We start from the raw sequence: 23,751 nt of genomic DNA, 5'->3' as shown, positions 1-23,751 counted from the left end.
GAGCGAGTTAGCAGGTTTTGCTTGCAAATGACAAATCCATTGACTTTTCCGCCCCGCTTTCACTCCCCTCCAACTTTTAAGCATGTCACCCCATTGTTTGCTTTTTTATTAGTAACAGAGCCCACTGTCTCTGCAAATGAAATGATGTAAAACAAAGAAAAGTGCCTGCATTAAATTCTCCGGCAGGGGATTACCTTGCTGGCATTTACATATCTATGCAATAAATATTTTAACATGTTAATTATACACTAATAAGAAAAATACCTTTTGAACTTTCAGTCAAATTGACACACACAGAACAGAGTCCATCAGGGAATTAAAAGCAATTAGTTTTGTAACAGAGCATAGTCACATTGTTTCTTCTCTGCAAATTGTTCTGTGGTCACCAGCCAGCCTTTTTTTTTTTTTTTTTTTTTTTTTTTTCCTGGTGAAAGCTGGTGGAAAGACTGACAGGGACTGGAGTTTCCACACCCGGCCCCATCCCACTCGCTGGGGTCTGTCCGGTGCCGGGATGCGGCGTTTGTTCTGGCCCTGCAAACCCGACTGCTCCCAGTCATGGGGAAATCAGACTTGTAACCATCTCCCTTTTCTTTTCCTCCTTCCAGACTGAAAACTACTCCTTCGATTCCAACTACGTGAACAGCAGAGCTCATTTAATAAAAAGGTACGTAGGCTTGCTTGAAAGTGCCTGGGTTTGCCCAGGCAAATCCTGATTATTTAATGTTCTTCCTTACTGCGTTATATACTGCTGGCTTTTTTTTTTTTTAATATGCAAAATGTTTCAAGAGTAATCATTTGATTTTAAAAACAGTATTTACTTCCCATTAAGTCCCATTGCTCCTGATTTGCAGTAAAGGCAAGTCTTTTTTCCTTCTCTTTGGCTCCTTCGCGCTGGGAAGTTGCAGTGAGTTAGGTGGAGTGCTGTTACCCTGACAACTTTCAAATTCATGGAGTTTATTCTATTTGAATGCACAGGAATAAAATGATAGATTTGAGTGGTGAGATCTCCCTGCCATGGGAGGCGGGGGAAAAGAAAAAAAAAAAAAAAGCTCATTTGGGGGCAGGTAATTGGGTTGGATGCATGCTCACTGTTTTAGTGTGAACACCCAGGCAAAACAGCACTTTGCCAGGCTTCTTTCTTCCCTGGGTAAAAAGGAAATCATCAGTTCAGTTGCAACCCGGCAATTACCCCTGGGGGAATTTAACCCTTTGGATGAAACACTGCTATCCTAGAGCTCACCAGTGTCGAAGAAATGCGTTGGGGAGGTTAATGCTGGGGTTACCTGGTTGAACCCCACTGGGTTGCATTAAACTAGAGGTGAGTTCCCTGGGGGGACAGGCTTGCCTCTGCCCCCCTTGGCTGATTCTGAGGCAGAGAGAGACCCCGACACAGCTCAATCGATACTCATCAGGAGGCTGCACAGGGCTGGGGACATCTCCTTGCGCACGATGCGGGCACAGGAGGTGGCCGGCAGCTCTTTGCTCATCTCCCCTCTTCTCCCCAGGGACCAGCCGAGCTGTGTGACAAGTGACCTGTACCCATGCCCACGGCCATGCCCGTGCCTGGCAGGGTTGTGCCCCGGGGCTCTGCAGAAGCCATCGCAGTAGCAGGGGTGTAATGGAGAACAGGAGCCAGTCCCGGACTGTTGAGATCTGATCTGAGCAGTAAAAAAATCCAATTATCTGCCTGGCTGAGATCCCATTTGTTTACATCTTAAAAATATACGGAGTAAGGGAGCTGCGAGCGCGTTGTTCAAGCAGCTGGGGTTCAGCTAGCGAAGGGCAGGTATATTTGCCGGTGTGGCTCGTGATGTTTAACGATGCTAATGCAATTGCGAGAGAGATGGTTTGCCTGCGCCACGCCGCTCCTCGCCAGAGAGTCTGCAGGCATACTGAAAAAAACCCCAAATCTATTAATCTTTCCTCGTTCACACCTAAGATAAAGGCAAGCAGCGCTCCCGCCTGCCGCAGCGGGGCTTGCTCCGAGGCTGTATTGTTTGGGAAATGCTGCTGCTGCCGATTCCCTGAGACCAGCCCATCCTTTAGAGAAGTGTCAGCCGCGGAAATGTGTCGTGCGGCTGCTGCATTCCGGTCTGGTTCACTGCGGGGAAGATAAATGCCTTGTAACATGGGTTGCCTGCGCATTATGAACAGCAGCTCCGTGTAGGACAGCGTTTCCCCTTGCTTTCTACCTTTGTCTTGTATCTTAAGTACAACGGGTGCTGGGAACGCTGTGCAGACATCTAAGAACAAAAAATATTTTCTGTAACACACTGTGGCATCATTTTCATCCTTTGCCTTTATGAAGATGTTGTAGCTCTTCTATCTTTGGTGAGTGAATCTCCTCAAATCCAGCACTTTAATTAATCTATTTGTACTTTTCCTGTGTTGTCTGCCTGCCTCTCCCGCTCATCTACCCGCACACAAATGAATTGTAGATTTGTAGTGCTTTCTTAACTTAAAATTCTTTGATGTCGCCTGGAAATCAAAGTCAGTGGCTTCAACAGGGACATCTTTATTTAAAAGGTAATGTTTGAAGGTTTACCAATTTATATGTATTTCCGAGCTCCCCCCTTGCGTGCTTTTGCACAGCATCAGATGGTAGGTGGTCTGCTTGGTTTCCGTGGAGACGCAAAAGGGCTTTTCAAAGTAATGAAAATCTCCAGCTCTTTGGGGCTTTGAAGCGCAGGCCGTGTCTTCCACCGATGTTTCACACCAGATCAGCCAGCTGGAAAGTTTGGGGCCGGGGGTGCAGGTGGATCCCCCCGCTGGGTGCAGATTTCCCATGGATGTGGGAGGAGGTGCAGGGTGGGTGACCCTGGGGATGCGCTGATGGCCCTGCCACCCGGGGCCGGTGCAGCTCGGGATGTCCCTGCAAGTGGGTGGCATGGGGCATCACCACTCGCAGGGTGGCAGGGAGCAGCAGAAGGTCCCCAAGGCAGCCAGAAATGAAACTGGTCCATCCCTCCAGCCCAGGAGCTGGGTGCTGTGGGGTGATGGAGCTGCTCGGCCCTCAGGGGGGGTTTGGGGACAGCTCAGCCTTCAGGTCCCCCCAGCAGTGGCTGCACTTGGAGGGGGAGGCCGGAGTTCAGCTGTTGATCAGATCTCCTTAAAGCTGTATGAGCTTGGACCCAGAATCATGGCGTTATTTTAGAAAATAAGAATGGCATCGACATTGTGAAAAGAAATTCCCATTTCTAGGAAGACTTTAGTTTTCAAACTTTAAGCCATTAAGATTTGTCCTATAACCTAGAAAAACAGGTTTTAGATCCTGTGTAACTTCAAGAACAGGTAATACAACTTCAGGGAGCCTAGTTATAGAAACAGCTCATTTAATGTATATTTTTTAACTTTTGGTTTCAAGTCCTGCTTCACTCTCAGCTTCTCTGATACCCACAGCAGCCTCACCCACAGGCTCCCCCCGTGGCCATTTTGGGCAGAAGCAGCCTGTGAGGCAGTGTGGGCTGGATGCTGTGTTTTGGGATGCAGAGGTACCCCCCCGCAGCCCCTGCCCCAGTTCTCCATGCTGGGAGAGTGGTCCCAGCCCTGCTGCTGAGTGCTGGGGACAGCAGGGGACCTTCCCATCCCTGTGGGGCACAAGGCTGAGTGGTGGCAGCTGTGCCACCACCGCAGGTCTTGCCGCAGTGCTGCGGGGTGGCGGGGGCCACCTTGTCCCACCCGTTAAGTCCTGGCTGTGTGTCCCCCAGCAGCTCCACATTCAAGGACTTGGAGGGGAACAGTCTGAAGGACAGCGGCCACGAGGAGAGCGACCAGACGGACAGCGAGCACGACGTGCAGCGGGGTCTCTACTGCGACACGGCTGTCAACGACGTGCTGAACACCAGCGTCCCTTCCATGGGCTCCCAGGGCCCTGAGCAAGGTGAGCCACTGCCGTGTACCCTGGGGGATGCCCACCCAACCCCAAGCCCCCCGCATGCCCCATCCGGTGGCTCTGGTGCTGCCTCAGTGGGTGCACACTAAGGATGCTTAGCGCTTGCTGGGGATAATGCGCTGTACATCGTCAGTGCTGGGTAGATAGGCATTAATCTTCACGCCACGCCTGTCAGGTAAGCGAGCAGTTAGGATTATCCTCTGTTTCACAAGCAGAAAACCCAAGGCCCTGAGCATCTGCTTGACAGCAAGCAGGCGGTGGAGTTGGGATTAGGGCAGGAATTACCGGCGCCGTGCCCGGGGCTGGTCCCTGCCCCGTGTGCTCTGCTCTCCGTCTCCGGAGCTTGTGCGCAGGCGCCGTCCCAGCAACTTTCCAAAAGGTTGGCAGAGCATGTAGACAATCAGTCAGGCATCCCACACGGGATTAGCTCAGGCCAGTGGGCAGAGGGTTCGTATCTTTTCCCCTGAACAGGCAGCAGGGTTTCAGCTGTTAGGCATCCCCACGTGCAGGGATGAAGTCCTGCTCCAAAACCAGACCCGTGTTAGCCGGAGGAGAGACGTCAGAGGAGTTCAGCTGCGCCCAAGCCGTCATTTGTACTTGGGCATGAATGTCGTTTTTAATGTCTGACGGATGCAAACATCCTATGCAAACATCCTGTCTTTTTCAATTAAGAAGCCTGAATGTGGTTTGGTGCTCGGGCGCAGGGGAGCCTCGGGGCGCTTGGCTATATCTTGAGATAAGCTGGAGCTGAGGCTCAACTGGAAGCCCCACTGCTAAAAGACTTAAGGATATGAAAACAAAATGCTGTGATTATGAACTGGTCTTCAGCTGTTTAATTCAATTCACGGTAAACATCATTAAAAGCCTTTGTTTTGCTGTCATAAAAGAGTCAAACGGGGGAGAGACAGTTCTTGCCATCTGTGCCACCGAATGTGGGTTTTTATTTTTTTTTTTTCTGGAGAGAAGCTGATCGCTGTATTAATTCTCGATAGAGTCTGTTAAATGGCCGTAGTTAACCCTGTAAGACTCCGCGAGGAGGGGAATGCGGAGGTCACCTACCCATTCTGCGCTGCCAGCCACGCTAATTGGAGAGGGATGGCATCCGCAGCGATAATGTATTTCCAGACAACCCTACTGTGGCCAAAGATGAAAAAAATTAAACATTTATATAACTGTACAGTGGCAGTTTAATTCTCCGCGGACTGGCGCCGTGTCAGAGAATGCAGGCTGATAGCTATCATTTATTATTCTTCTATTACAAAGAAATGCTTTTTAATTTCGATCAGGAGAGGGCTTCCTAAGATGCGTTTGCAGTAAGGGATGACTGTAGGAGCAAAAATGTTCATAATTGATTCCCATCCTGTTGAATGGTCTGAGCAACATCTGTTAATTTTTTGTCACATTTCTTCGGCAAAAAACCCCGATCTCAATGGACTGCAGATAGGGTTTTACAGAGATTACATTTCTGATAAGTCTGCGTGCTGGCTCTGTTGTGCACCAGATAACAATGCAAATAAGTTAAAGAGGATGAGTTGGAGGCAGAGCTTGTCAGTCAGATGGAAATAAATACGGTCCGATCCATTGTAACATCAACTCCTCATTGCGTGTAAAATAAAATACACCCCGAAAATCAGCAGCATCTGCAGAAGGTGACTTCCAAAGGCAACCTGTGTGTCTGGCTCCCAGTCCCGTGACGGCCAGGGCTTGGTGCTCTTGGCTCTGGTTTATTTTTGTGAGGAAGCTGGCAAGCCAGGGCTGCATTGCCATCCAGCTGGACCCGCAGGCAGGGATGTGTGCCGGGGGCCAGCTGCATGTCCTGTGGGACCCCCAGTGCTGCGTGTGGAGGAGCAGGGGGGACTCAGATTATCGGGGCGTTTGGGGAGCAATGAGAGGAGCAGCGCAGGCAGGGAGGTTAGCAGATACTGTCACAGAAGCTGGAAAAAAGGTTAAAGAGAATATTTTCTGAGCTGATTTGTCAAGCAGGGACTGCAGAAAATAATCAGGAAAATCAAGATGCTGAGATGATGGTGATAACAGCGGTTCCTGCATGATTAAAGTGACGGCTTTGGCATGGTAATTTTTACCCAATTTCTGGTTGGAGTGGCAGGGCCGGGAGGAAACACAAGTTCAATGCTACAGGACCAGCGGGCTAACCACTGCCCCGAGCACACAGTCCGTGGCCAAAGGGCAGCCTGGCAGCCCATGGCCCCATGCTTTGCCTTTGCTCCCCATCCCTGCCCAAACCGCATCTCCTGTCGTCCCAGAGATGTGGGGTGGGAGAGCCACCAGGGTTTGCTTGTCGATATTAATGACCAAGGGGCCAGCGGGGAGATGCGTGGCCAGCCTTTGCCAACGGAGATGCTGGATCTCCTACAGAAAGAGGTTGGCGTGGGGCAGGCATGGATGGGTCCAAGCTCCTTGAGTGTTCCTAAACAAGTGTGCTAGCCCAGCACTGGTGGTGCGTACGTGGCCGTGGGAGCCCCAGGGACCTGCTGGAGATGCTCAGGTGGCCTTGGGGCTGTCCACCCCTTCACTGCCCTTGCATGGGAGTGACACCAGCTGCCAGTCCCGCTGGCAGGAGCCCTTGCTCTTCCTTTGGAAATGACCTACATTTCCAGAAAAAATGGCAAACTAGCATAGAGAGTGTTGAGCTTTAGTGGGCAGCAGCAGGTCATAAGAAATACCACCTGGAGCTCAGCCACATCAGTTATTTTGGGAGTAGGACTTCTGCCCAGTCCCTTTTTACCTCAGGATCTTAATTATTGATTACAAATTCATCAGCTGAAAAGATGGCTTTAATTGCTGTAATATGTACCCAATTTGGAGTTCATTATCACCCAGAATTGTTTTCCTTCCCCTGCTAATTGATACCAAATGGGATGCTGAGGAAGGTGGGCACCGGGTGTCACTCCAGTTTTCATGATTACCTCACTCCTGTTTAATTGTTTGTTTATTTGTGGAGGTGTTAAGCACTGCTAGAAGTTTATATGTGCTCCTTTGCTAACAGCGTCCTCAGCTGAACCTCCAAATGGATTTGTCTGAGGAAGGGAGAGCTTGAAGCGTCTGTTGGATCTCTGCTACATTTTGGCTTGGCTGAAGTCTGCTGGAAGACAGGGCTAAATCTTGGGCTCCCCCTTCATATCTTGGCCTATTTCACTGCAATATGGGGTGGGATTTCTCCAGGTCCTGGTGTAACCTTGGCTGAAAGTCCAGCAGTGGAGGAAAATCGGATTTCCAGCCAGGGAGTGAAGTGCGCAGTGCTGCCAGGCAGGAGACGCACCCCTGGCATCACCTCCATGGGACGGCAGTGGGTGATGCTGGCGGCCGCGGCAGCTTTGCCGTGGGGTTTGAAGCTCCTGACACGTGTTCCTCCCAGCATCGTGGGGAAATCTCAGCCTGAAATGTTTTCCAACAGTGCAGAGCGTGGCAGTGCTTTTCCCGGGGAGCAGCAGCATGGACCAGATGTTTCTCAGGGTAATTGAAAATTCCATTTTATCAGAAAGCGTTTGCTGTCAAAAAGTTTTATCTTTACTTCAACAAAGAGGTTGATTAGATCCCTCAGGACCTGAATTAGCATCTTTGAGGCTAGATACTCTGTTTTGTGATTCAGGTAGTTACTCCTCCCTTGGTTTTGCTCATACTGGGACCTTTTTTTTTTTTTTAAATCCCTTTACCCTCTTCCAAACATAGTGTTTGTGCAGGTTTGGCATGTTTCCTTTGTGTGGATGTATACAGGCACCTAGATCTGCTTAAATGTTTTCTATTACCTTTTTCACCTTGCCTTGAGCCAGAGCCATACTTGTACTCTGTAAGTCATAGGAGCTCTTGCCAGCACAGAAATCAGAAAAGAACTGTTTCAAATATGTATTTTTAATGTTAGAAGCAATAGATTTCAAACTTATCTTAATTCCCAGCGCTGGCCAGTGTTTTTACCATCAGTTGTAGAAGGAAACTCGTTGGCCTAATAAAGCAGTGATTCACTATTTAAGATAAAAACAGAATCCAAAAGAAAATACAAAAATGATAAACACATGCTAGTCATAAAAAAGCCAGTGTTAGAAATAGTCACCACAGCCCATGAAATAGTGAAATAAAGCTTTAAAATCAAAGTGAGAGGGTTTTTAAGCAATGTCAGTAATGTGTCTCTACAGAGAATTGCTTCTAAAAGCATCAGTTCCATTTTTCTGGTGCCAGATCAGCAGTTTTTTTTGAAATGTCATCTGGAAAGACCTGATCTTGCATACGTTTCCACATTTGAGTAACTTTGCTCACATAGGTGGTTTAATTGTGTCTGAGTCCCATAAACTCCAGCAAGATGAAGAGTACTTTGAATAGAAATGAGTTATATTTAAATGCTTACATTAAGTCTCCTTTATGCTATCACAGAGTATAGAAATAGGCTTGGATGTAAAGGAGAGCCGGGAACGTGATATTCACCGAAACTTTTCTTGCTGGTTGCATCCCAAATTATTCAGATACATTGTCATTTAGGGGATCAGGTTTTATCTAGAATATTCCAATTGGTTCTTATGCTCATCTCCATAGTATCTGGGTGCATTTCAGTCATGACTTGAGAACATGACTAATGGTATTAACTGGAGGCAAACACAGGTATTAGAAGCTGTTGATTTTTTAAGCTGATTTCCAGCAGTCGTTCCACCTGCAGCTCCCTTTTACTCTGCAGAAAAGCCTTTCTGTAGAGCTGTATGTAGACGAAGACCTAAGTGACATATTCTAGGGCTTTGGAGGCTGAAAATATAGCTGCATTTCTCTGGAAGTTTCTACAAATTAATAAAAATACCTACTTCCTTGTGTTCATATATGCAGCACAAGACATAAAGTGTAACATTCATCTGTGAGTGACAGCTCATCCCTTAAGATGGATAAACGCTGTAAGCTTTCTTTACAGGGCAATGTCAATTATTACAGCTCTTCTGATTTCTGTATTATTGCACGGATCTCACAGTAAAGCAGCGCAGTGGTGCTCCTGCAGTGTCCAGCCTGGAGGGAGCAGTCAGCTTCTCACAGCGCTTTGGAACCCCCAAGGTGGGTTTTTATGATGAGAGGGTAAGCTGGGCTTTGGGAAGAGGAGTTGATTGTCGTATCATTCCTACACTTTTAAATGATTCCCTTTTGAGCATCTACATCAGCTTGCAGATGGCTGTGTGGTGGTTACTGATGCTTTTGAACACGTTCTCTCCATCTTCCCCAAGTGCCAGCTCCTGCTGACGCCCAACCAGGCTCGTAGGGGGACCTAACATCTTTTATTAGACTTGTGAATGTAACTGGGGAAAAAAGCTGCCAAGCGCTCAGACTAACAAGTCTTTCTTCAGGATGACCCTTATCACTACATGGTGCTTAGCTCCATCTTCTGTGGCCAATCTGGACAGGCAGGGTTGGGTCAAGCTGCCTGGCTGATGGGCTCAGCGTCCTTCACCACCACATTGTGTTGCAGCAGAGCAGGGCAGTGGTCACTCCAGGAGCTTTAATCCACACATGGACAGTCTGGCCAGCACAGACAGATCCCTTGTGTTGCTTCTTCCTTAGGTTCATAGCTCTGTAGCGTTCATAGAATCATAGAACGCTTTGGGTTGGAAGGGACCTTGAAGACCATCTAGTTCCAGCCCCCCTGCCATGGGCAGGGACACCTCCCACTAGCCCAGGTTGCTCAAAGCCTCATCCAGCCTGGCCTTGAACCCCTCCAGGGATGGGGCATCCACAGCTTCTCTGGGCAGCCTGGGCCACTGCCTCACTACCCTCATAGTGAAGAATTTCTTCCTAATATCTTATCTAAATCTACCATCTTTCAGCTTAAAACCATTACCCCTCATCCTGTTGCTACACTGCCTGATAAGAGTCCCTCCCCATCTCTCCTGGAGCCCCCTTTCTGCACTGGAAGCTGCTCTAAGGTCTCCCTGGACCCTTCTCTTCTCCAGGCTGAACAACCCCAACTCTCTCAGCCTGTCCTCGTACGGGAGGTGCTCCAGCTCTCTGACCAGCTTTATGGTCCTCCTCTGGACTCGCTCCAACAGGTCCATGTCCTTCCTGTGCTGAGGACCCCAGAGCTGGATGCAGCCCTGCAGGTGGGGTCTCACGAGAGCAGAGTGGAGGGGGAGAATCACCTCCCTCGACCTGCTGGTCACGCTTCTTGTGACGCAGCCCAGGACAGGGTTGGCTTTCTGGGCTGCAAGCACACATTGTCAGGTCACGTTGAGCTTCTCATCTACCAGCACCCCCAAGTCCTTCTCCTCAGGGCTGCTCTCCATCCATTCTCCACCCAGCCCTTGCATTGAGCACAGCTTGGAGAAGTCCTTGCTGGAAGCTGCTGTTGGGGCAGGGGTGACACTGAAGTCATCTCCATAGCAATAGAGGCACACTGATCCCCTTCTGCAGGAGCAGAACTAAATAACAAACAGATGCGGAACCTGCTTTGTTTGCGTAAGAAGCATTATCATATATCCCACGTTCCTGGCACCCTTTCTTCAGTTTTCAGGTTCCTTCCATCAAAGATAATTCTTGCAACGCCTCCATCACTGAAGTTCCTCAGCCCAGGGTCACAGGAATTATGACCTTGAGATCCTCAAGTCCTTTCCATCTAAGCACAGCAAGCACTCACCAGATGTGAATATTTTGGCAACTTTGAGAGGAAAATTAAAACTTGGATCCGTGCCCCGTTGTGTAGATTTGAAATGGATGAATGATCGACCCAGAAAGTTGGAGGGTTCCTGGTTGGTTTATTGTACTTTTTAATGAGATTTTGTCAAATTTCGTTATTGCTTACCCATATTTTTGCTGGGTGACTGGAGAGCAATGTATTGGAGATTTGAAGAAGTGATATTTCTGATTAGATAGTTTCAGTTTCCATTTGTGCTTGCTTTTGTGAACTGCTCCTAAACTCCAGCCCAAGCAGAAGGTTCGCAGAGAAGATCTTTGTCAGGGTTCAGCTGAAGGACGGGGCGGTGCTAACCCTGGCTCTCCCAAAGCATCCTTTTCCGAAACACCACACAATACTGGGTTTTTCAAATATTTCTAAGATAAATAAACAGTTTAGTCAAGCTTGCAGCTTCCTTTTCCCTTATAAACAAGCCAAAAAAAGGCTCATATGAGCTGTTTTTTTTTTTCTTCTGCCAGTAACATCTAAGGAAACCATTAACACTTTCTGTCTCCCAGCAGTTAAGACTAGCAAAATGGTCAAGGTAATGGCCATCATATTTAACAGTAGGGAAGGTATATGAATAAAACCTAACCTTCTGCTAACACAGCAAGCCAGCACTTCCCAATCTCCTCCTGTAATCGATCTACATCGTTAATGACTCTGAAAACAGACTGAACTGCTGGGGCAGGCACTGGGAAACTTGCATTACAAACTAACCATCTCATATTAACCTTTCAGTGTTTCGTTCACAGCACTAATTAGAGCCAAATAAAACTAGTGTTTGTGAAACTCTGAAGTTAAAATACAATTTTCAGAGGAAATATGGTAAACTCCAGAGCTCCTGTTTGCTTGGCCTTTCTTTTTAATTATGATGGAGGATGGCTGTTACTTGCTTAACAGAGGCTTACATGATTAATGCCGCAATGTTACTGTAATTAAAACGGCAAAAAAGATGTGATTGGAGCCTGTATAATTTACAGGCGTCTCCGTATTCTGATGGCAGAGCAGCTCTAAGTGTTGCAGAGAGGAATCATAAAAATTTATTCTAATTAAAATTGCCAGATTGACTAAACAACAGGTGACTTATGTAACTTGAGCGACTTGCACTTGGGGTGAGAAATCATCTGAAATCAGTGAATTATACAAAGCTGTCTATTATTCTACTAAATGGGAAAGTGTGTGCTTACCATGGCAACCTGCATCAATTTTGCAGCCGCTGGAAAATACAGAGCCCTTTATTAAAGGAATAATGACCGCAAACAGCGTGCCGACCCTGGGCTCTGCAGGCATGGTGCGTGTGGCACGGTAAGTTTCAGAGCAGCCTTCTGGGCACGGATGGTTGCCATTGGGTTCAATCCTGTCCTGCCTTATCGAAACGGGCACCCAGCAGCTCCGGGGTGATTTGGGTACAGCGCTGGACTGGCAGCTCCCAGGGGGTGGCACAAGTTAGGTGCCTGGTTTTTTCCCCCCAAAAAAGTGGTGCAATTAATTTTGTAAGTGCAATAAAGATAAATCATTTGGACCTTTCTTAATTGCGCTTGCACACTGCTGAGAGCTGTTGGGCAGGGGACTGCATCTCCCCTGGGTGCTGGGGAAGGGGCCCACCCATCTCCGAAATATGGTGTGTATGGGTGAGTGTCTGAACTGCTCCGGCTTCAGCAGATAACTGCTGAAGGGAGACATACCACTGGGTTTGTATGTAGGTTGTTTTACTAAATGATCTATGTAATAATATATAAGTCAAAACTCTCTAATAATTGGCACCAAACAGCAAAAGAGAACTTGCAGCTTTTATCTGTCTTAAGGGAAGTGCTGCCACTCAAAACTCGCGAGCGCTATATTTTATTTCTCATACAGCATACATGAATGTAAGAGAAGGAGATTTTTTAAATGGGTCACCGAATTATTAAGAAGTTTGGCAGCCTTTCCTCAGGGCAGACAGGCAGGTATGCAGCGGAGCGGGCAGGGCTGTACCGGGCTCCGGATGGGTTTGCATTGCCTTTGCTCAGTGATTTCCCTTTCCATCCTGCGTTTAACCCCTGTGTCTGTTTGGAAAATATGTTCCTTAGAGCAAGTATATTATAGATATATGCTAGCCACAATGTGTGTAATCACAGTAAGCATAATGTGGCACTATTTTTGCTGAGTATCTCTAATACTAATGATCAGCTTCCCCACTCGCAGCATCAGTGTTTTTATTTTTCAGCAGAAACCCTTTTTCGTTGCATTTTCCTGATCGTATTTTCACCCTTTTCCAAGTGTGGAGAATGACTTGCTTTGTAACCAGCTTCATTAGCTCCTCGCATGTTGTGTTTCATTACTGATATCCAGGGCTGGCTGCGGGTGACAGCACATGGCAGCGGGTGACCGGCGGTCACCGCTGTGTCACTTCACCTTTGGGCAGTGACAGTCACACTCGGGGCAGAGAAGCGGAGTCAGGTCGGGGTGGGCTGGGCTCTAGGTCTGGGTGCAGTAAATAGGAGGACATCTGGATATGCGGAATGACTAACTGTAGTGAAAGCGGAGCTTTATCCTGATGAAATCCTGGGTTAACGTCAGGCCCTGTGGGAAAAGGAGAAAATTGAACCAAAAAGGAAAAAAAAAAAAGATGAAAAACTCCCTCTCTGAATTGAAGCAATAGGAAATGAAAATTGCTGAGATACACTGTCATGTGGGTAGTGGTGCTACCAACCTTGTGCTGCAGTAATTACCTCTATGCATGCAATTTGTGCTCGGCTACAACTGATTTCCCACATCATCCGGTGCCCAGGCTATATTCAATCAGTCCCAGCTGGAGAAAACTCTCTTGGATCATTTGGTGAGATTTCACCACAGATGCTACCTTGCCTCTTACGGAAGCACTCAAGAGCTGTACGCCGCAAAACCGCCCCGGCACACGGCTGGAGGGGTGGGGACGGTCACAGGAGGGTCCCTGTGGCCGGGGGGGCTGGCTGCAGGCCAGGGGGTGCCAGGTCCTGCTGGGGCTTCAAGGCGAGGAGCTTCTGGCCCTTTCGAGGGAGAAGCCTTTGCTCCGCTGGGTCCGTGCTGGAGAGGGTAGGTTTTGTGGTTGTTCTTGGTCTGTTTTATGTGAAAAACGACAGGGCAAAAAGCGTTGGCTGGAAATTTTTGCAGAATCCCCAGGAAGGTGGGTGTCTGCATCACTTGCAAACCAAAATAGGTCGGACACTTGATTTCCTCTGACTGCTTTGGAAGTGTCGGCTTCATTAAAGAGACGAGGTGGAAGAGTGACTGGTGTGAGTACAGCAGCCGGTGCTGCCTCGTGTGCTTGGGCACGTTCTGCAGCAGGTGGTTTAGCGGGCAGACCGCTCCTGATCCAGGCGAGGAGCCTCCGGATTTGCCCTCTGAGAGGAACGGCTTTCTCGGTTCAACTGACTGTGCTTCTGGATTTGATACAGCTCAGCGAGAAGTTCCGAAGGGGCAGCTCCCCTTTGGGAGGAGGAATTTGTCTGGAAACCTGAAGTCAAAACCATGCAGCAATAATTCGGGAAAGGCTGGAGAGCCAGAAGAGGTTTTGGGAGCAGTAGGCGCATTAGCGGAGGGTGTAAATCCCTGTGGGGAGGGTCTGGCACACCCAGCTGGGTCCCTGGGGGGGCACTATGTATGTGCTGGACTTTCATTGGGTTTTCACTCCCAGCTGAGTTATCTGTACTGCTGACATTGCTGCTCACCAGCACGTTTCAGTGGGAGCCGTGTCTTCGCGATGCTCCACTCTGCCTGGCTGCCGGCCACCCTGCCGTGCTCACCCCATCGCTTCCACCTCCTGCCTCTGTTCTGACCGGCGGTGCTTTCCCAGCCACTCTCTGGTCAGTTTTGGTTCCTCAGTTGCATTGATTTCCAGACCTTTCCTCTGCAATACAGCTTTTCTCGGTGGCAGTCTATGAAGCACAGAATAGCTCAGCAGACTGAATTATTCAGGCAAATTGAATGGGTTTGGCTTGTCCCAAACTTTTGTTTCCGTTCAGTGCTGTCAGGAGAAGAGGTATCTGTGATGCTTGTCTCCAACTCCTTCAAGTGCCAGAGAGACACAAACAGCTCAAGTATAACCCATGTTTTATCTCGTTCGTCACTTATTTCTACCTTCAGCCTTGCCCTTGTGTGCCTCTTATAAAATGTTTATCTTGTGTCTCGGGTTACTCCCTCTGGTACGCTGCTGGGCTCTGGGAAGCTTCATCTTGTGGTGGAAACGCCCTTGTAAAATCCAGAGAAAATTCAGCCACGTGTCCTTTTGTGGAAGCATAGTCACTCATGCAAATATTTTGACCTATTAGTCATGACTGTAGGATCCAGGAACCTCACATTAATGAAGACAAGTAATTAAAATGAACAATTCCACCTGCAGTTCCCTCATTGCCTTACCCCTGCTTTGCCAGTCTTCCTCCATTGTTATTGGGTAGATATGTCCAATTAATTCACTATAAAAATCCACACGTGCCCTTCACTGAGCAGACGTGCCTTCCAGGGACCACCGAGCTGTGGCAGAGGGTCGGAGAGGGGACGCTTTGTCAATGCAAACAGTCACCTTGCTTTCTGGACACTGTTCTGCATCAGGAGCTGCTGGGTGTAGCTGAAGGCATTGTCTTTCCTTCTCCAGACGCGTGTCTGGAGATTTAGGACTCGACTCAAAGCCTGTTGAACCCGGCAGGACTCTTTCAGCTGAGACCATTGGGCTTGAAATAGGACCCAGGAGAGGTGGCATCCTCAGGGGACGTGCTCTGGACTTTGCTTGAGACATTGGTCATCTCAGCCTGTGTTCAGGAGTGAACTCAGGGGAAAATATCAGCAGCTAAGCACCTCTCTGATTCGGCGAATAAGGCACAGCCGCTGCTGGAGGGTGGAGGTTTGCCTCGGAAAATTCTAGTTGCAAATGAGACGCGTGATTTTAGGAATTAGAATAATTACCCCCTGGAACAGGTTCCCAAGGGAGGTGATATATTCTGTATCGCTTAGAGTCTTTAAATCACATTTGCATGTTTTTCCTAAAAGCATGCCTTGTCACTCAAAGTGAAGGGCTATGCTGGAGAAGCACGGTGTGGCAAAGCTGAGCATCTCGTGGTTTGCGAGGGAGCTGAGCAGGGAGTTGCTGTGGTCCCATGCGGATTAAGCTCCGCAGATCCGTAGAGCAGTGGGTTTTGGCACGTCCTCGAGGAGAAGAGCTCGTGACCGTCCCCTCGGCCGGCGCTGGCTGCTGCGCAGGAATGTGCAGAATTGAGCAAGTAACCGCGCTGGTGCTGGGGATGATTCAGGGTGAACTCCCCCAGCCGAAATCTGCCTTCCTTTTCCAAACACACACAGTCCCTTCCTCGCTGAATCAGATGTCCCCGGGGGCTGAGCAATCCTGGCTGTATCAGTGTTTCCAGGACCTTCCCTCCCACCGCTCCCTAAATGATGAGAGTGTTTTTGAAGCCCTCATTTCCTGGACTTTCCCTTTTATCTCTCCAAACGGCAAGTAAACGAGCAGCCGTTTAGTTTTTAGTTACTGCTTCTGCACCTGGTGAGCTATCAGAGGCTGTTGACGATGACTTTTCTCTTTTCTGTGCTCCTGCCTGCAGGATTTGGGGAGATAATTCATTTGGTCCTGGTGCTTTGTCAACTTTCAGCAGTTGTAATTGCCTAATGATCAGTGCTGATGCTGTTGTTAAGCCTGTTAAAACTTTGTTTTTTCCAGGCTGTGGCTGTCTCATCACGTTGTGCCTGCTGTGGCGGCTGGGGCTGCCTTTGATCCTCCAAACCCGTCCTGGGCTTTGGCTGCTGCTTCCCACCCCACCTCTGCTGCTGCCAGCACTGGCCCAGGGGGCTGGATGCTAGCAAACCATTCCCCGGGGGTACCAATAACTGGAAAATAGCCCCACGGAGAGCCAGATGCTTGCCAGGGTGAATCTCCTCTCACATGCCCCGATGCCCGTGCTGGCCCTGGGAGCCTGGTGCTGGGTGGCGAAGGTGGTCCATCGCCCTGAGCCCTTGCGAGGCGTTGAGAGATGCTCTCTGGAGGAGGCTGTCACAGGTAAGGTGTTGCTGTTCAGCAACCTTTGTGCTGTTTTTGTTCTCCCATCTCTAGGGTGCCTTTTCCACCTTGGTTATAATTTTTTTAGAGCTCTAATTGTCCACATTTTGTGTTATCGCCTTCTTTGCTATGCATCCAAGGTGCCCAACTGGCTGGTGCTGCCTCTCGAAGCTCCCGTTGCTCATCCTCTCCCCTTCCATGGCTGTTTCTTACTTAATGGCACACAGTGAACGTTAGTGCATTACCATCCCTTTTCCAAGAACAGTCTCCATCCACTCTTCTCTCGTCCCCCAGTGCCTCATCCAATTTAATTAATTATACTTAGTATATTACGCATCCTGTCAAAGTTTTTCCTTTCCGAGGTTTAATGGTTTTTTAATTCTAATGCATGCTGCATGTGTAAGTGTTTTAGAAATGAGGCGAGCGTGCGGTGGCAAAGAGGCAGTGTTACATCTGCATGCCACAGACAGCCGGGGTGGATCCCTGTAGAGAGGCTCCAGCAGAATTATTTCAGGACCGCATCGCCTGCCTTCCTGTTGCATCCCCCTTCTTGTGCTCGAGGGGGAAATCAGTCTGATTTCCCACCGCAGAGGGACACGTTTGGGTTAAACCTGCCCACTTATGGTGCATCTCCTGCTCCCGCCGCAGAAAGCGGGCGCCTGGCCGGCGGCTCAGCCCTGGCCCCAGCCGCATCTTCGTGGCTGCTGCAACCCTGTGGTGAACTCCAGCGTAATGAACTTGACTCTTCTCCTCGCGCTAACTCTGTCTGAAAGCACCAAATTACATCGGTCATTTTGGCGTTGCTTTATCCCTTTGAAGAAAGGCTGTGTTAAGGATGCGGTGGGGACTAGAGTAATCAGGTAATGCTGTCTGGGGCTGGCACCTATCACTCTTTATTTCCCAGTGACGGTTAAAAGGTTTGGTCAGAGAAGTGGTTCAGGAGGAATGACTTTGTGGGGTATGATACCTACTAGCTTTGGGTATTTCCAGATAAAACCTGCTCAGGCTAAGAGGGTTGTGGGTTGGTGGGTTGTTTTTTTTCTTGCCTGTCAGTATTGCAAAGTGCTTAGGTTTTGAAAATCCAGCTGGGGTCTGTCTGTCTGTCACACCATCACCGGGAGTAACGATGCTGTGGTGCAATTCAGCTGACAGCCCTGTGAACCGGGGCCAGGAGCCAACACAAGCCGGCCTGACCTCAGGGCAGCGCTGCAGAAACGTGCCTCGGAGAGATCAGAAATCATCGGAGGCTGCGCGGGCAGAGGTTGGGGCAGGAACTGGAGCAGCCGCCTTGGGGAGCAGGACCCTCCTGTCCCCAGCCTTGGAGCCACAGGATGGGAGCGCGTGGTAGGACCCCGGGGTGGCATGCAGACCCCCCCCATTGGACTTGGCATCAGTGCCCATGGGTTGGCATCGGCTTGGCCAGGAGGGCTGGAGCCGTGGAGCTGACTTGCTCTCCTTGCGGTACTTACACCAGTCATGGAAACACGGTTATTTTCCATTCCCATGGCTCAGCTGTTTCCCCGTGGCTCTTCAGTTTACAGCCACAGACAAACTCGAAGGCTCGTTCTCCATCTTGCCCCACAGCTGTAGGGCTGACAGGATGGAATGGAATGGGACGGGATGGGAACCTACCTGCCTTGCTGCAAGTTGAGCTTGTCCATGGCTTGCAGGTGATGTAGTTTTGCTAGGCTTATAATGAGGTTTTAGATTTGACTCTTGACTTTATGGTAATTTTATGTCTATATTTATGGACTATGATCACTCTCCTAGTTAATGAAGGTAGATTTATTGCCAGAATGACGTTTCTGCTGAGTTAAATGGGCCAGATTCCCAGGCTTTGGCAATGCCGTGATCTCCTCTGGTGGCCATGGGGCCAGTCTAACCCCTGGCTAGTGTTCCCCTTGTATCTCTGTTATCGCTTGTCGGCATGGAGCTGGAGCCTCACTGGAGCCCTCCGCGTAGATCCATGGCCAGGGCAGGGAGGGACAGGAGTGTCCTTGTGTCACAGTGAGTCCTGGTGTTGGATCAGACCATGGGTGCTGTTGAGTGCTGGACAATGTAGAGCGGCTTTTACAGCTGTGTCCCCATGGCCATCCCAGTTCCCTGTGGGATTATTTGATGCCTCTGCCACGCTGGGCCAGTATCTCATCATGAAACATCCATTTGCTTCAGAGGAGAAGATCCAGCAGCATGGAGAAGCACTGTCTTCATCCAAAAAAGAGTTAAAGTAGAACACCAGGGAGGGGATAATGCTGGGCTCCAGGGTGGAGGAGCGAGAGGTCAAGGACGTGATGAGAGATGGCCAGGAACCAATGCTTTTGGTCTCAAAAAAAAGAAAAAAAGGGAAAAATTCCCTAGCTATCTCTCAACAGTGGGGAACGCCCCATCGTGCTGGGAAGCCTTCCAGCTCCCTCCGCTCTTCAGAGCTGTGCACTTTTCAAAAGTACAAAGAGCTTCTCACAATGTTTTGCCTTGTGGGTACGTCTATGATTAATTCCGTGCAAGCATTACTGGTGCAATAACAATACTGGAGGTTCTAAAACTGAAAAAGGAAACACATTTGGCTCGTACTTCATACACAATCACTTACACTTAAGCTATTGATAGTTGATTGGGATCTGTAGACTGCTGGGCTGGTGCCACTGGGTTTCTGAGCGCGTTCAATGGCTGGAACAGACAGCGAGGCTGTAGGTTTTGGCAAGATGTAGGTCTCATTAGTCAGGCTGACTGTATCTGACACGAGAGATTCCCATCCACCAAGATGAAGCTCACTTCCCTAGGCTTTGGCTGACGTCCCAACAATATTTACATGAAGGACAACAGAGGATCAGTGTTAGATTAAGGCTCTGAGTTTCCAGTAGGCAGGCAGTTAAATATTCTATTGAAATACTCTTTTGATTATTTAGATAATAATGAAGTTTGTGCATGTCCTTGAGAAATCTGGGGAAAGGCAGTTGTTTTATGCTAAGCATGCAAAGATGTGTTTAATCTTGATAATAGGAGTAAATTATGTATTGGCGTTTATAACCTCAGCTCCTTTATTTCTCACTTGTTGTGTGGAAGCACCAGAAACCTCGCAGGGATGGGAGACCCACGCAGGGTGGGGGCACAGGAGGAGGGGGCAGGCAGGGGTCTCACCCCCATCCCTGTTCCTGCTGGCACCCTGGCCATCTCCATCCCTGGGGGGAGAGGATGAGGATGGGTTGTTCTGCCCTGTCCTGGCCGAGGGAGGTGCCGGGGAAGGCTGCGGTAGCGCATTCGCCAGGAGCCCCCCAAGGGGTGTACATTGGTACGGCTGCGGCGAGGGCAGGGATGCTGCTCCGACAGGCGCTGGTCCAGGAGCTGGCCTGGTACCAGTGGCTGGGAATTGTGTCTTATCTCCCTCAACTGTAATTGCTGCTTTGTTGGATTTTTATCAGAATTGTTGAGTAGCTGTTTTGTGAGCAACGTCTAATTTTGAATGGGGCAGGGTAATAATTCGATTTATTGCTGCCGCTGGAATGTGGCTGCCTGGCTGCACCCACGTTACCCCGACAGAATATGTGAATTTGTCTGTTTCGGGTTTGACAATAGCAGAGAAAAGTAACCTTTGGATTAATTTGCTTTAGCAACTAAAGTCCCATTAAATGGAAGGCAGCTGGTGTCAAAGGCATAAATGGAGACAAAGTTTTGCTCCCAATTGTGGGAAATGTGTTTAAACAGACTAGAAATGCTTCCATCTCTGCAGGGTGTAATATACTCAAATGGTTACATTAACATGAAAAAAATATAAGAAAAGATTGTATTTAGGACAATGCCTCTGTATCCAGCGTTAATGAAATTGAATTCCAGTAATGAAGTCAAAGGGTTGTATTCTGCACTCGTGCAGCAGCGCAGTAACTGCCATTAGCGTTAATGGGAGCTGTGCCTACGAATTACGGAGCCGTATGGTTCGGGATGGAAAAGGTCTATTGGATCCCAGAGTGCTCTCCTCTCCAAGGACCTCATCCTGCATCCCAACATCAGTTAGGATGTTAATGAGCCCTGTATTGAGGCGTGAGTAGCAGTTTTGGAGGTGAAATCCTTGCCACTCAGGGGCCAGCAGGAGCTCTGTGGACCACTTAAGTTCTCAGAAAAGGATTAATTGGCGTTTAAATGGTGTGTTCCGCTGGCCCTCTGAAGAGGAATTAATTTTGTGGTGTGAATGAGGTGGGGATTGGCCCGTGGTCCTGGGTAAAGGGGGCAGCCAGCACTAAACTGCATCCCAGCCCGTAATACCTTCTGGGTCTGGCTCTGGTGTAGCGCATGGAGTGCCCAAACACCAGCTCCTCGTGCTTTGGGTGATCTTCCACCTTCCCACAGTTGTCTTCTCATCCCTAAGGCTTTGATGTGGCTGGGAAGATGTTTTTCGAGGGAAAATCTTTTGCATCAAATCCATCCTTAGCCCTCCAGCGTGCAGCTAGCCAGGCACCCAGATGTGTTGGAGTGTCAGTCTTCATTCATAACACGGGGACCGTTCTGCAGGAGGAAGGGTGTTACTAATGGTAATATAGAGCAGGGGGAGAGGTGTATGGGCCAGTTCCCTGGCTGGTGTAAATCAGTGCGGGTCCTTGGCGCTTCTTGGGACCTGTCCTATCTGCAGCAGCAGGGAGTGAGCCCCAGCATCCCTCCATTGACCATTACAGAAGCGCTGCCCATGAGCTGCCTTCAGCCACGGGTCCTTAGCCGCAATCGTCTGATAAATTAATCTAATTCACATCCCTTGTTTTGTTAAAATAATTCCTTGCAGGCATTTGCTTTGTCCAAGCACTGCTGACCTCCTGTGTCAAGACACACAATCCAGGATTAAAAATACGGTGGTTTTTAGCTTGCATAAATCCCGAACAATGGCGAAAGAGAGGAAAAGAAAGGCTCCTCGTTGCAGTAGAGAGCATTTGTCACTGTCCCTGGTTATTAGTATCCTCTGAGCATTGCGCAAGGGAAGCCACGCCAGGATTACATTTCTGCATAGGCTGGAGGTTTCTTATTAGGAGAGGCGCAGAAGGCTCTGCAAAAGCCCATAGGTCAAAAATATAATACACTGTTCCCCACCTCTTGTTTCCTGATATTATGCTGTTATGGGAGATAAGGGAGAGGTGCAGAGTCTTAATTTACAAGCAAATGATGAACCACGGCTGGGGACTGTTTGTGTTTTGCTCAAGCTTATTACTTGATCTGGAGCGTGGGGCGGTGTATCGCTGCTCCCGGCCGGGATCAGCCGCTGCTGGGGGAGTCAGGGGGAGGTGGGATCCAGCGGTGGGCTGAGGGCGGTGGGATGCTGTGCCACGGCTTGGGGACATGCCTTGCACCTTGTGCTGTACATTCCCCAGAAAATTAAGGTGCTGGAGTTGAAAAGAAACCCTGAAGTAGCTTGCAGAAGAGTGTTAAATAATGCAGTTGCGCAGTGTCCATGAAAGATAGCTAACCATGAGTAAACAGCAACAGCAATGTTTGATCCCTTCATGTTTACTATTTATTCATATTTATTATTCATAAATTCCGTCACAAATGTTAGGCCCGCACCCCAGTGAGACATTTGCATTTTATTTTAAGTTTAATCCCCCCCCGCCCTTACTTTTGTGAACTGAGATTTAATGATTTGCTTTTCCACATCGCTCCTGTGCTGGCTGTCCCTGGCTTTCCTCTTCTTGTTTCAGGAAGAGATTTCTAACATGGAAAAGTGATATTTGAATAGATTCCCCTAAGGCAATCAATTTACTTTTAATTTGTCTGGAACTAAGCTTTTCTTTGTTGCAATGAGAAAGGATTGAAACTGCTGTAAAATTTATTAGCTTCCAGGAAGATTCTGAAATGAATTTTTTAATGATCGTGCTGTTTGCTGTACCCAAGAGCAGTGTCATCATGATTACAGTATAATCATACGGTTGCTGAAGAAACACCGAAATGCAGAGATAAAGGCAGGCTCCTGCATGCGGGTACCCGTGGTACCGACCCAGGTACCGGCATGTGCGCCCCGCACCGGCACGGGGCTGGGGGGCTGCTCAGCACAATGCTCACCCAGGCACCTCCTCCTCCGTGCACATCCCAGCCCGGCTGCAGTTCTTCCAGTCACCCTTTTTTTTTCTTATTTTTCATTTTCAAGCGACTCTTCCGCTCCTTTTCCGTGCTCCCCATGTAATAGCACAAATGAGCTCTACTTACTCACCTCGGCAAAGCCGCTCTGACATGGATTGGATTGAACCGAGCGTCTGTTTGAAAATGGAAACTCCAGGGACTATTGTCATCGCCCAAATTGCACCTTAGATTGTATAACAGCACATGTCGTCTGGCCATTTATCAGGAATATTACATTCCCAGGCACTTGCACCTTGCTACGATTTAACTTTGTCTCTTTGGCCAGCCCTGCGATTCCGCTGGAGATAATTCAATCGCGGTGAGAGCTGAACGGGCGCCCTGCACGCTGTGCTGCCGCGGGGACGTGGGCTTTGCGTGGGAGACTGAAAGCACTCCTACACCCTGGACGTTCGTTAATCCTTCCTTTTAACGAGAGATGGCCCCCTGCAGATTTACATTAGATATTGGGAAGAAATATTTTCCTGTGCGGGTGGTGAGGCAGTGGCCCAGGTTGCCCAGAGAAGCTGTGGATGCCCCATCCCTGGAGGGGTTCAAGGCCAGGCTGGATGAGGCTTTGAGCAACCTGGGCTAGTGGGAGGTGTCCCTGCCCATGGCACGGGGCCTGGAGCTAGGTGATCTTTAAGGTCCTTTCCAACCCAAACCATTCTGTGATTCTATGATTCTAGGGGGAGCTGGAGGCTCTGTTGCTGGTGTTCTCTGCCACCTCCTCCTGGGCTCCTCTTGGCTCCCAGCTCTCAGCCATCTATCCCATTTCCCTGCTCGTCTGGCCAAGAGCTTTCCCAGTGGGGTTGGGAAGTGCTGAGGGTCTTGGCTGGACAGGCACCAGGGCACTCGGCCCCAGGAATTAGGGCAGCACCGGTGTTTCATGTCACTTCCCTGCTTCTTGTGTCACTGCCATTGTCCCCGGTTCCTGTTCCACAGCAGTGACATGGACTGTGGCTGTGGATGAGCCATGGGTGGTGTTGTCTCTCCCCCCAGGTTTTTCTGCAGCCGCTGCTTGTTGGCAGCCCGCTGCCAGGCTCAGAGCCCACAGGCAGCGCAGGCAGGGCAGGCAGTGCAGGCAGCACA

The 23,751-nt window shown here is 49.2% G+C and overlaps 1 protein-coding gene across 1 annotated transcript in view; it reads left to right on the top strand.

Moving 5' to 3' along the window:
* Nucleotides 1-605: 605 nt before the first annotated feature.
* LOC104464948 (protocadherin-19-like) overlaps nucleotides 606-23,751 on the top strand; it is a gene marked incomplete at both ends in the record, with an annotated part of 27,512 nt that continues 4,366 nt past the window's right edge. Inside the window, 2 exons of the mRNA XM_010077818.1 lie at nucleotides 606-664; nucleotides 3,711-3,880. Coding sequence (XP_010076120.1) covers nucleotides 606-664; nucleotides 3,711-3,880 — 229 coding nt within the window. The remainder of the gene's footprint in view (nucleotides 665-3,710; nucleotides 3,881-23,751) is intronic.

Source organism: Pterocles gutturalis, unplaced genomic scaffold (assembly GCF_000699245.1).
Source record: "Pterocles gutturalis isolate BGI_N339 unplaced genomic scaffold, ASM69924v1 scaffold1756, whole genome shotgun sequence".
NCBI lineage: Eukaryota > Metazoa > Chordata > Aves > Pterocliformes > Pteroclidae > Pterocles > Pterocles gutturalis.
The sequence above is the reverse complement of the archived record's forward strand: the minus strand, read 5'-3'. Positions and strand labels throughout refer to the sequence as shown.